Source organism: Falco cherrug, chromosome 4 (assembly GCF_023634085.1).
Source record: "Falco cherrug isolate bFalChe1 chromosome 4, bFalChe1.pri, whole genome shotgun sequence".
NCBI lineage: Eukaryota > Metazoa > Chordata > Aves > Falconiformes > Falconidae > Falco > Falco cherrug.
The window spans coordinates 69,534,343-69,548,120 of NC_073700.1; the positions used below are offsets into that span (position 1 = coordinate 69,534,343).

At 36.1% G+C, this 13,778-nt stretch overlaps 1 protein-coding gene across 2 annotated transcripts in view; it reads left to right on the forward strand.

Moving 5' to 3' along the window:
- The window catches only part of PRTFDC1 (phosphoribosyl transferase domain containing 1), a 49,151-nt gene that overhangs the window by 7,564 nt on the left and 27,809 nt on the right, over window positions 1-13,778 (forward strand). For both annotated transcript variants that reach the window (XM_055706992.1, XM_055706991.1), the window contains exon 3: window positions 912-1,095. In XM_055706992.1, coding sequence (XP_055562967.1) covers window positions 912-1,095 — 184 coding nt within the window. The remainder of the gene's footprint in view (window positions 1-911; window positions 1,096-13,778) is intronic.

Here is a 13,778-nt window from a genome sequence, read left to right on the forward strand (position 1 = left end):
AGTATTCTGATGATATCTGCTTTAAATCTAGAAATTACCTGGTACCCTTTTTTAGGTCTAGAAATGCCATCTACCTTGTTCTTTAGAAAGCAAAGCTACTTAAGATAAGCATTCATGTTTATTATTTTTATCTTGAAAATTTATGTACTATTGCATGGTGGAAATTTACGTTTTTTGGTTTCAATCATCTGCCACATTGTGGTTGAAATGCAGAATTGTTGTAGAGAAGACAGATATGGGAACCCTGCAGTTCTGGTTCCATTGGAGTATAACCGTGATTATTCTCATGTGTGTGACCTTGGAACAAGTCACTGAGCTCTTTGCACTCTTTTGCTGTATGAAGTAGTGATAATGTGTACCTTTTATAAAATTTTGATCAATGGTATATTTCTTTATAGTATTTGTGTATATTTTTATTAAATTGTAGGGGTAGCATCTTCCAAAGCCTATCAGTATGAAATATTTCTAACAGTTCTCTTGCCTACCTTTCACTTAATTTATTGTTCTTGCATAGTAACTAACATAACAAATTAGGGGATTGTACAGGAATATTTTATGTTGATTTTTCCTGTGAGGTAAAATGGAAGGATAAGTTACATTCTTTGCTCCAAAGTCTCTGAAATGCTTATGAATTCAACATACTCTGAGATGTGTTACTCCCTTTTCTGTAACGGGAATTTATGCATTTAAGGTTAACCAGTTTGATTCACATGCTTTGCATCTTGCATCCATCACTCTATATCTGCCTACTGTGAACTTGATCCAAACCCAGTCAAGTCAAAATACTTAAACAGGCCGTTAGTCAAGCTGTATACTCACCATAGAGTTTCTTTGTAACCACATGGAAAGCACACCATGAACATAGAGAATCTGCATCTAACGTTATTTTATCCTTAATTTTTTTGCCCCAGGACAGAACGATTGGCCAAAGATATTATGCAAGACATTGGAGACAATGATATTGTGGTTCTCTGTGTCCTCAAAGGTGGCTACAAGTTCTGTGCTGACCTTGTGGAGCACATTAAAAATCTCAGCAGAAATTCAGAAAGGTTCATCTCCATGAAAGTCGATTTTGTTAGACTGAAAAGTTACCACGTAAGTCAACAACTTGTGTAGATTCTGGTCGTATGTTCATAATAAATAGTGTACTTCTGTATGTGGGAAATTTATCACACACATACCACACACACCCAAATTATAAGAAAAATATAAGAAAAAAAAAGTATGAAAAATATTTTTGTTTGAAAATCCTGTGAGATTTTCTTTCAAAATATTTGCTCATGTCCCTTTATACTTCATGTATGTTATGAATGAGGATATGGAGCATCCTCAAGCTGTATTTTTTTATTTAGTCTGTCTTCATTTTTGGACAGAATATTATTCAAATTTCCATCATGTAAAATGTCAGCATGTTGTTTGTTCTCAAAATCCTCAACAGTTCTGTCAAGTTAATTTCATGTTACTTCATTTTCCACCCCCACTCTCACATGGTTTGGCAGAACTGCAAGATGATACGTCTATGTCTTATTCTGAATTTTTAATGCTAAGTAAATGAAATGCTTTCATCTTCATAGCATGTAGTTTACATAGTGGCAAAATATACCATAAGATGATGATAGTGTTTTATAAGAAAATTAAATAACCCATTAAACCAAATCCTGTTATCTGCAGAGGAAACTATGCAATAATTACTTGTTTCAGTGAGGCAATGATAGTGAGATGACCAGCCTTTTTTAGACTGTGTGATTACAATTTCTATTTGCATAAGCTATACATTTGTATTCCACCTTGTAGTGCACACTGCATGATGAGGGAATGTTTCTACAAGTAAGTTGTCCTAGAAATGTCTGAGGAAGTACACTAAGTAAATGGAACAATAATACAGTTTTTCTCAGAGCACAAATGCAGCTTGCTGAGTCCAGTAGTTCTCACAATAGCTACGTCCTTTCCACAGACACAGGTTGGTTGGTCGGCATTTTGCTCTGGCTCCAGTGACCATAAACTTTTCATAACTTTCACAAATCCCGTCTGTATTTTTTCCATCATGGAAGAAAAATGTATGAGAGCCTTTTGTAGCCATTTGGTCAGGAGTCCTGGGACTTCTCTTTCAAGGATTAGTCAGGTCTATGAAGGGCATGTGCAATACTAATATTATACAATTTCTAGCTATTTAGCAGTATTACAGAACTAATTAATAAAATAAAATACAAAGTTTGTCTCAAAGGCACATGTAAATTACACTCATTTTTTTTGGTGTAGTAATGTTAGCACTTCAATAATACTGCTTGGCAAATAGTGGAATTATTTAAATTGTTTTTTATTTTGAACCTAGCATATAGGTAATGCACATGCTTTTCCTGTTGTATTAATCTCCTATCCAGTATGAAGATACCCTGGTTCTAAAATGTATTTCCTTGGTGACAAGTCAACTCTTATTAGCCATACTAAGCTATAACGGATGAGTCGCAGGGGATGTATACCACAAAAGTGTGGAAATCTTCATATTGTTGATTAGGAAATAAAATAAAAGGGTGTAATATCAAGCTGAAACTACAACACCAGTTTTGTTATGCAAGGATGCAATGATGAAGACTATCAAGCTGAAACTACACCACCAGTTTTGTTATGCAAGGGTGCAATGATGAAGACTAAGTCCTTAGATGATCCTAGCATTTAATGGCTGTGCATATTCTGGATCTTAGCCTCATGTTCTAGCAGGAGGGTAGCACCTTCCCTAGAACTAACGCTTACATCTAGTTTTCAGAAAATAAATCCATTTTTTCTTACAAGTGCTTCCAAACAGGTATCATGTAGTTAGAGCTGGAAACTGTGCTTGATTTAGTGCTTGGAACAGTGCTTCATATCTGCCTGATCTTGAGGAGCTGAATGACACTGTAGTATAAATTTGAAATTACATTAATATTTGTGGATTCATTCAATGAGATATGCATAAATGTAATGCTGACTGAAGTACCAGTACCACTACCTGCTGTCCTTTGTGTTTTGAGTGATTGTTGTGTCCCGTCCAATTGCAGGTTTTAGAGCGTGTACCCTTGTCAACATAGCCATAGTCAGAACACTTGAGGAACTCTCTATTACTAGTTTGAGTGACTCTATCCCAGCCTTATATGAGACTCCCAGATCTTTCCCCAGATCAGTTTGTTCTGTAATAACATACCTCTTACAGTTTTACATTTTAATCAGAGGCAAATAATTACAGTTTATAGAGGTAAGACTCTACATAAGGTCTTGGAGTATCACCAGTTCCACTCCTTTGCTTCCCTTTGTCTTTTCTGTTCCACATTCTATAAGACTTATTACTGCTCTCTCTTTTTATCCCTTTTTCATTTTATAGACACTCTTCTTCTCACATTATTTATCCTGCTTCTTTTTACTTAATGTTCTCTGTTTCTCTCCTAAAGGGAGTCCTGCTGCTCTCAATATACTTCCTTCAGATATGTCTCCCTTCCCCCCCTCCAGCTGTTTAAATCCAACAACTAATTTCAGCTCAAACTCATGGGATTTGAATTGTGTCATTCCAACTTCAATACTGAAAGGTTAGTCAATTTTTAGAGGTTGTAATTTAAATTAGGATATCTTGGTTTAATCGGGTAGCAAAAATGGGCTGTAATTTTGACCCAAAGTCAGGTCTTGGCATCAGTGAAAGTATATCTTAACTGCAAAGTATCAGTGGAAAATGTTGTACTATGATGTCTGGCATACAAACATGATTACAGGAGAAGGACATGACCAACAAATATGGCCATGCAAATATGGCCAGCTTTACATGGCTCTTTGTTTTGCAAACCTGTCATCATCTTCCAGAATTTAGACAATTAGTATGTTAAGATCTGCTTTCCTGTTAAGTAGCTGAAAGTTGGGCATGTAAATTCTTTTTTAGACTTATTCATACAAGTACATTTAGATTCTTTGGATATTAATGAGTGGCTGCTTGTACTTCCATGGTTAGGATGGTTTTATCTGGTTTGCAAAGTATTGACATATGTGCCTAAGCTTGGACATTTTTATGAGAAACTTTCCTGTGTTTTACAAGTGGTGTCTTGTTCCATTATCTTGAAAGATTACTGAATTTAGTATATATACAGGTAATGTGGGAAAATACAATTTGATTATTATTTTTAGAGGCAACAAAGTGGAATCCAACTAAGGAAACCATAGCCTAAAAAGAATAAATATGGTTACATTGTTTATGTTCTACAGACATCAGTATTAGTTCTTAGACCTTTAACAGAATTCCTGCAACTGAAACTGGAGGTAAAGCCTTGTCTGAAAGCATATTTTTATTTACTTTAGAAATTGAACTGTATTTTTCCATTTCTTTAGTTTTTTTATCACTAGAATGCTAAAATGGTACATTAGAGGAAGTTAAGGAGTTTACATGTGTGGGTAGAAACTTACAGGCTCAGGTGTAGATCAATAAAGAAAAAATTAGGTGCACTTAATTGTAAACAAAGTTTTGTATCTGTAAATTGAGAAATAGAAAATTCACGAAGAAGCACTTGGTAATCTTCTAACTCAGATTTTTAAGGCTTCCTAATCAGTAACAATTATATTAAAAATAATTGTGAAATGGAAAAGAATCATGACTGGAAGATGAAGTTTTCCTCCCTAGAAATAAGATTTTTGGAGAATCTTGTTTCTTTTAGACTTACAGGTGATAAGATATACTTGTTCTCATTTTAATTTTATATATTTAAATGAGCTCAAAATAAGGGGATTATTTAAGTGGGGATTTCATTAGAGGCTGTATGGTGACTTTATAAGCTTCTAGCACAGCAGGAAAATTAAAAGAAAGCACTGAGGTGAGAGTTAGAAATAAACAGATATGGAAGTATCATGTAGACTTAAGGGTAAGAGTCAGGAAGTAGATGGAGAGGAAAATAAAATCTGGTGATGAAAATTTGAGTGAGAAGTAGCAGTTCTGAGTTTTAAGAGGCAGAGAAGAGAAAACACATACTTTCTTGAATGAACTCAAGAATAGTGAGGCAGTAAGTATAGTGGGTAGACCAGGAAGCACTATAATAGTCTTCGTGAAATATGATGCAGGTATGGAAAGCTGAGTGCCGAGTTTAGGGGAAATGTATTCTGGAAACACTGTCGTAAGAACTGATAGAATTTGGCAGCTTCTTATATATTAAGTTTTAAGACACTGGATTTTAATACAACATGTTAGGAACATTGGAATTGACTGCAGAGATTTTTTAGTTTAAAACTGGGTGAATAAAATTTAATATATTCAATTTTCACCATACTAATTTTTTTCCTGAGTGCTTCTCTACAGGGGACCAGAGTTCTGAAGTTGAAAAGAGGTGAGAGTTTCAGATTGATAGAATTCAAAACTATTTTCAGAAACATGGTAGGTTGAAGTCAAGGATGTAAAGTAATGGAGGAAGAAGTTTGGCTTGGGAATGTCATCTAAGGAGAGTATGACACCAGCAAGAGAGGTAAGAAACATGGATCCAGACATTCTTTAATATGTTTGTGATATTGATAACTTTAGCAGATTAAAGAACTAATTAGGAAAAATACAGAAGGAAGTACCACAGAGGAACCAGGAGGGTGTTTTACTAGGGTGTTTACAAATTAATGGATAGGACTAGACATGACTGAATGTTTGAGGATGAACCAAAAGTGAGAGTGAACAAAGGAATAGAAGGATGTGGATGTCATGAAGAAAAGAGTTGAGTGGGATATGTTTTAGTAAAAAAACATAGTGTGAGAACCATTAGTAAAATACTGTAGCGTGAGAACCATTAGTAAAAAACCACAGCAGAAGAGTAGAGAGTTCACAAACAATAATCAGATCTTTTTGTTCAGCGTGGAAGAGATGATTTAGGGCAGGCTGATAAAGGTAAAGGTTGAAGTAGAGCTTGAGACAGAAGAGGATGTTCTGGCTCATCAGGTCTAATCCCCTACTAATAGATGCAATAATACCACCTACTCCTGTTTGGTAGGTATGCCAAATGTGATCTTTAAAGCAAAGCTCAATTTTGACATGGAATTGGAAAAACTTAAGTGGCGGTTTAGAGGAAGTGTGCAGAGTCTGTAGAATTTCTTGAGAAGTTCTCAGCAGCCTGTCAGTAGAAGAGACAGTAAATGCATGTGAATTAAGAATTCTTTAGTGGACAGGTGATGAAAGCTAATAATTGAAAGAATCAGGCTAAGTCATTGTTGAAACTAATGGTGGGGGCTGATGGAAGAGAGGAAAAACACCACATACTTTTATTAGGCAGACCGGTGTGCTTTCTACATGCATTGCTACCTGTTCTTGTGAAACGTTTAGTATTCCCATATCCTTATCTATAGGTATCTATTTAATTCTCTTAATTACTATATTTTGCAATGTAAGAATGATAGTAAACCTCAGGTTTTGGGGAAGGACAAGTGAACTTGGTGGCATAACTTTTTTTCACTGAAACTCATGCAGAGCTAAACTGAGAGTGAGACTGATACTTTTGCTTAAGGCTTTTGTGATTTCTTTGGTTATTCCTGTGTGGACTAAAGTGACAGAAAATCAGTCATCTCTGTTATTTTGAAATAATGCTGTTATAATAAACCCTGTTATTTTGAATAACTTTGAGACCCCACCCAGAGTACTGCATCCAGCTTTAGAGTCCTCAGCACAGGAAAGGCATGGACCAGTTGGAGGGGGTCCAGAGGAGGGCCACAAAAATGATCTGAGGGATGGAACACCTCTTCTATGATGAAAGGCTGAGAGAGTTGGGGTTGTTCAGACTGGAAAAGAGAAGCCTTCAGGGAGACCTTATTGTGGTCTTTCAGTACTTAAAGGGAACTTATAAGAAAGATAGGGACAGACTTTGTAGTAGGGCCTGTTGTGATAGAACAAGAGGTAACAGTTTTAAACTAAAAAAGGCTAGATTCAGACTAGATATAAGGAAGAAATTTTTCATGATCAGGGTGATGAAACACTGGAACAGGTTACACAGAGAGGTTCTAGATGCCCCTCGAAACATTGAAGGTGAATGAGCAACCTTATCTAGTTGAAGATGTTCCTGTTCATTGCAGAGGGCTTGGACTAGATGACCTTTAAAGACCTAATCTATTCTATAATTCTATGAAATTGTGGAATGCACTTCTGAAAGAGGATAGTAATTAATTGTTGATATTCAGATTATACATCATAGTTGTTAATTCCATCTTGAGCACAGATTGTTACAGAATACTGGTCTGTTTTCCATATAGTATCTGAATTGCAGATTCTAGAAGTGCATTGTTTTCTTCTGATGTCAAGAAGACATTGCTGAAAATCATCCTGAAAAATATGAATGAACTTCAAAGGAGTATTGTGTGCTAGTCACTTGGAGGAAACTTACAGAGTATTATGTGGATTGGGCCATTTCATGTGATTCTTTAAAATGAATACATTATTTATGGTTTCCAGAACATAACTAATAGAAAAGTGACCTCTGAATTGTAATCCATGCGCAAGGGTTGCATTGAAGTCTGTTCACAAACAAATCCATTTACATGGTCTGTTTCCTCTTCAGCCTCCGGTTGTTTGAAAATATATTTACAAATGTTGGTTATTAATCTTGGCATAAACAGGACCATCAGTGCTGCAAAATTCTGAAAATAGGCAACAAAACAAGCATTGTTTAGTAGAAATCTGAATGTTTTTGCTATATGAAGCCACCTCAGTAGATAGTTTTGCTAAATCTTTCTACTATAAGAGTAAGGAAACAGAGGAATTTTATAATGAGTAAGTTTAAAGACAGTTGGTAAATGTTCTAAAATAATTTATTTTTCTGCTGTGTAGCTTTACTTTTCATACACCATTACTAAATACTTACATCTTAAAAAACCCAACAACATGAGGCATCAGACTATAATCAGAGTAGAGAACAGTGTAAAATGTACATTCCTGCTTTGCATGATAACCTATTCTTATTCAGTGTAATTTTACTATATGGAACTTGTTTTTTTAAGATCAGAATGAACTTTACATCTGAAAACACTATGTTATAATCCTGACCCTAAAAAGCAAGTAGCTTCATAATGTTTTTATTCATTTAACACCACAAAAGAAACAACTAAGTATATTGCTTGCATTTAATGATTCATATCTGTACGCAGACTCTACACCAGTGTTAGAATGATTGTTTACCTCCATGCCTGTGTGTCATGAAAGCACAACTTAGGATCTCCTGAGAAAAGTGCATGTCCTGAGATGAAAGAGAATCCACATTAGCTTTTGTACTTACAGGTTTTGTCTTGGGCGGGTTGTGAGTTCCCTTTATTTTGCTTCATGCATACAGTTTAGATGATGACCATGTCATTTTCTTGATGCTGAGTAGCCATAGAAGAATTACAACTTGGAGCCTCCCTGGTAGAATGAATTCCTATCAACTTCAAAGCCAAATTCTGCATTAATTTCACAGGATTGAACTCCAGATTATCTGCAAATTAGCAATTTGACATGCAAATAAATATCTTCAGTGTAGACAAAATGTGGTTTATTTAATTTAGAGAGAAGTTGTGCCTACACCAGACATTCAAAGACTAAAATATACTCGTTTTGCCTTTTTCAGATGCATGCCTTGCAGTTAGCACTGTAGACAGTGAACACCTGTACAGAGAATTTTGCAGCATGATATACTTTTAGAAGCTAATGGGCAATGAAAATATGACATTAATTTAGTCCACAAAAGCTACCAGTGTCAAGAATATGGACCTTAAAGTTGTTGCTGTTCTGATAAATGTGTTTTAGTGATTGTAGATGGTGCTGCCAAATAGATGTCTTATGGGCAAGCTAAAGATCAGAGATTTGGGATTACAAATCTACTCCTAGAATTGCCAGATTTTTATCTTGGTCTCCTTTTCCATGTCTATGAATGGATAAAATGGCATTTGCATCCTAAAGTAGTACTATCTTTTTGAGTGAAAGCTCTGTGAAATGCTCAAACTTGCTAAAATGAGCGAGTAAAAGGTCCTTTATAGTTCCAAGCCAAAGGTACTCCCAAGTCTTAGACAGGCACTGATGCGCTCTCTGTATCGCTCTCTCTGTATCGCTGATGGTTCAGTTATTTCCTGAAACTTAGGAAGACCTGAGATGGTTAAGAAGTTGAAGAACAGTGGAAACAGATCATACTTTGTGTGGATAGAAAGTTTGGAGATGCTACAATTCACAGTCCTAATTGTGTCCAAATGTTCATTTTTCCAAGTGTTAAGGCTTGCTTTAAAATAGAATAGTTTTCATAAAAGAAACAAAATCCACTTCTACGTGCAGTAGTGTCTTACCACAAAATGTCAGCCTCAGAGACACTAAAGCTTTTCAGACAAATAGCTGAAAATGTGTTAGTAGCAGAAGTTGTCCCAAAAGCTTATTCTTGCAACTAGCTGATGAATTTTTTTAAGCAATTTACAAAAATGTTATGAGAAGGATGGCAGTTTCTTGGTTAAATTGTGGCTGGTGGTTTATTAGAGTAACAGCATGAGTCAGGCAACTTTGAGAATAAACTCTCCTGCCAGATTCATCTTTACATCAGGTACAGACAGTGGTTTGGTGTGAAAACTAAAACACTGGAAATGGGTCTCTTTTCTGATTGCATCTGCTCTGGCTGGAACAATGACAAGTTTCCAGTTCATTTCTCAGCAACTGCAGTGCCCTCCTGCCAGTCACACTTGCCAGCTCAGCTGCTCCTGAGCACTTCTAACCTGTCTCAGCCCAGATGAGACCAGTTACAGGAGACTTTCTATTGGAACCACTTCAACTTGCTGGATTCATTTTTACTGACCCAGATGTGCACGTGCCGCTTAGCCTGCCAGTAGCCCTTTGCCAGAGGGGGAGTTACAAACAGCTGGGGACAGCTTGTGGGCAGTAACTTCTGTAGTCAGCACAGCTATTGCTTGAAAAAGATGTCTGCCCATAATCAAGGGACCCTCATTTGCACACGCTTGGTGTGCAAGCCTCAGACTCCCCTCTTCTTTATCTGAGGGGTGCTCCTCAGAGGTATCAGAGGGAGCATGGATATTTCAACTGTAATTATTTTTGTGAACCAACCTACTTTTCATAGTGTTCTAAGGCAAACTGAAGAAGGCTGTACTATGTGTAATAAAATGTGACCTGAAAATTCAGTGTCATGAAACTTCTCAGGTCTGAAGGCAGATGCTCTCCTTTCTAGGTATCTACAGCTTCCACTGAACTCTGACAGCAGAGTTGTGAGATTTGAGAGCTTAAGTTCATCACTTGCTCAAGGCTGTCTTGAGTATAAGGAGGAAGTGTTTCTGGTTTAAGTTATTTAATTAAAACTTACAGTATTTTCCTGTTGGACACTGCTTAGGGGCTTGGAGGGTTACTAATAATACAAGTAGGTGTTAATTTGTGGGCATAGTTCAGGAAAGGTCGTAATAAGTCTAGCATATAGTCAGTTTATCAAGTTTATCTGTAATGTAAAACTTAGTCATAGAGGGATGATCTCTGTAACTGTATGCATCAGATAACACACCTACACACCACTTAAATATGTTAGCACCATCTGAATTCTTAGTGATTTTTTTAAAGTATGAGCAAGTGTTTCAGTGACTCACATATGAAAGATTTGGGGGAACCAAACAGCTCGGTGGAGGGAGAACTGAGTAGGAAGCGGCCTGATTGCCATGGGGACAGAACAAGAACAGATGTGGCAGCGAAGGCAGAGTGGTACTGAGCTGTGCTATAGCTTTCCAGCAATATAAAAATATTGTTTTAAGACATTTATGGGGCTTATTAAAGCAAGTAACTAATTGCCTTCTCAAGATACTTTTCATTTTTATCTATTGTTTCCTGCTTAGGTATTATCTTCCCTTATACTAATCTGTGATTTTCAGCTGTGGAATTCTTTTTACTAACCAAAAAAAAAATCTACAGTTTTCCTGTATTGTCGGTTGGTACTCTGTTCTTCTGGACTTCCGATCTAATGCGAACTCCACAAGAGGTATTTTCTAATCTCTCTGGAGAAAGTTGTCTCCCCAAGGGTCACATTTTTCTAACAAGCTGTAATGTTTTCTTTTGAAAAATGTTTTCCAATTTGCAATAAATGTTTTAGATTACAGTATGTTACAGGGGATACAGCTACTATGTACAAATGGAGTTTTAGATCTGAAGTTCTTTTTTCTGAAGTTTTTAAATATTTTTTGTGGTGAGCTTAATTCTTTGGTATTTTTAAGCAATCCAGGTTTCTGGAACATCTTTAACATTTGAGACCAGGGATGTTTTTAAAGTTGGTCAGTTTTAGAACAGATTCAGATCATCAAGGGATTTCATTAAAAGCATTCAAGAGGTTGCCTTTTCAAAGAATGAGATTCTGAAGTTCCCCTGGATACAGCATTTGTTGTAAAGCAGTGGTTTGTTACGAAGCCTAAAAAATTGAAGTTTAATCTTAGTGAAATGTTTTCTCTCATATTCTGCCAAAATACAGCAAACAACTACTAAATTATGACATTTGCAGCAATACTACATGTCATCATTAGGAGAAACCGTAGTCTGTATTTTCAGCCTGCCTCACAGATTTTTACAGTGCCAGGGAGATAGGCTCTTACGCATAAGAAAGGTCCAGAACATAATGGTTGCTAATCCTGTTGTACAAATAAGATCTGACAAGTTTGAAAGTACCATGACATGTTTATGCATTGGAAGAATATCACCTTGATTACTTATTTGAATGCTAATAATACCATTTAGTTTGGGGGGGTTTATATGGAGATCTGAAATTGGGCAAAATTAATCAAAAGAAGCTGGAGGGTTCTAATTTTCCCAAGGAATTCTATGATTCTCTTTTTACTGGCATCTCTTAAATGCTGTTTCTGAAGACAGATCATAGCATGAGCAATGTTCATGCAGTGCCACACCCCAGGGGTGCTGTAAGGCATAAAACAAAAAGGTTTCTTTAAAGGAATATAGCAATAACAAGAAGTACTCTATTACTGCAGTACTTACCTGTATGACAAATACAAAATTCTTTTCCCTTCTCATTTGATAGAAGTTAGAATATTTAAATAGAGAAGGGATACTATAAAATAACCTTGCAAGAAAACTCACAAAGGATATGTGCATTGTGGAAAGTTTCCAAGTTGTCATTAGCCAAGGGACTAAACATGGTGGTGTGAAAGAGAGCACTACTGAGTTGTGAGAGTCAGTGATACAGTAGACTTCACATTGCTGGGAGACACTAAGCATTTGATGGTTTTATCAGTCTCATCTTTTGTGAATTTGCTTACACCTATATATCTGTTTTCTCAGCCTGTGACTATTTGACAAATTTGGAGATTCTTCTCCTACCTTCCTTTCATCACCAAATCCTAGGCACTGCTGATAGTCAGGGTCAGAAGGTCAGTACTTCGTGCTTAGTCTAGAGAAAGCTGTTTTCGCTTGTGCTTGCAGAACCCCCCAAGGGACAGGGTTTTTAGTATGGAGCTACAAATTCACTTTATAATTTTTCATAGTGTTCATTTACTTTTGTACATTACTTTACAACACAATTTAAAAAAGAAGGTAAGGTGGTGCATATGGATCTAGTAGTGTCCCAACTGGCATGCTGATACCCTGTGAGAACATTAATGCTGGGAAACATGACATCTGGTTCTGCTGTTGTGGTGTGTATGCATTTAAGTAACAGGAGGAAGATTTTCCCTATACACTTTAGCTTACAGTGATCTTCTGAGAGCTGAGGAAGGAAAGAAGCCCATCTATTCCAAGAGTTAGGGCTTGGAATTTTATCACATTATTATACATGATTATCAAAAAAAGTGGACACCCTTAGTAATGTGTCCTGGCAGTCCAAAAAGAATACCTGAATAGGATTACAGCAGTTCTGGAAAATATGCTTCCTAAATTGTTCTTTTGTTGTAAGTTTTACATTTTATTTGCCTCCCATCTCTGGAGAGTATGTGGTCTGAACCTCACCTCACACAACTGAACAGCCTTATGAAATTGCTAGTGCCTTTTCTCGTCCTGGAACATATGCAGATTTTATTTCTATGTTTTAAATATTATTTTACAGAATAAAAAGAAGTTACAGTACAAAGAAACTTCAGACTATACTCTCTAAAAACTGACCTAATTTTTTAGGATATATTGTGTTTCAGATTTATATATGATTCAAAACATTTGGTATTGCATGTTCTTGATTTCAGTTCTTGCTGATCTTTTAAGTATACAGGTGATGTTTGTGCCATATGGTTATGTGTGGTGCTGCAATCTTACTGCCTCATCCTTAAACAAAATAACTCATCAAACCAATACTTAGAAAATATGTAAAACTCAATTGCTAAACCAGAAAGGAAAATATGAAATAATTTATTGTCTATAAGCCTTATTAGCGAAGTCAGCTGTTCTGAATTCTGGTGCAATTTACAACAGTTTGGCCCTTTTCCTGTAGAGTTACTTCATGTTCATGCCAATAAAGCTGAAATCCTATCTCTGTTTAGAGATTTTAAAGAAAGCTACCCACAATAAAACTACAGGGGTAGATCATGTGTGCAGTCATGTTTTTTTATTTGAAAATATTTGAGATATCTTATTCTGTATATCTACAGAACTTAGTAATATGTGGAAGTACAGTGTTGAGCACATGCTTCCAGCAAAATAAAGGAGTGTAAAGAATTTACAGCTTTTAATATTTGCCCTTAGCAAATAGGTTCTTAGTTGCAGGTATAATCTGTATTAACCTGTGTTAACTGCATTAACATTGCTTGAGAGTTCACCTTTGTTGATGTCTGAGAATACACCCAAGAGATCAATTCCAAATCCCTTGACTGGG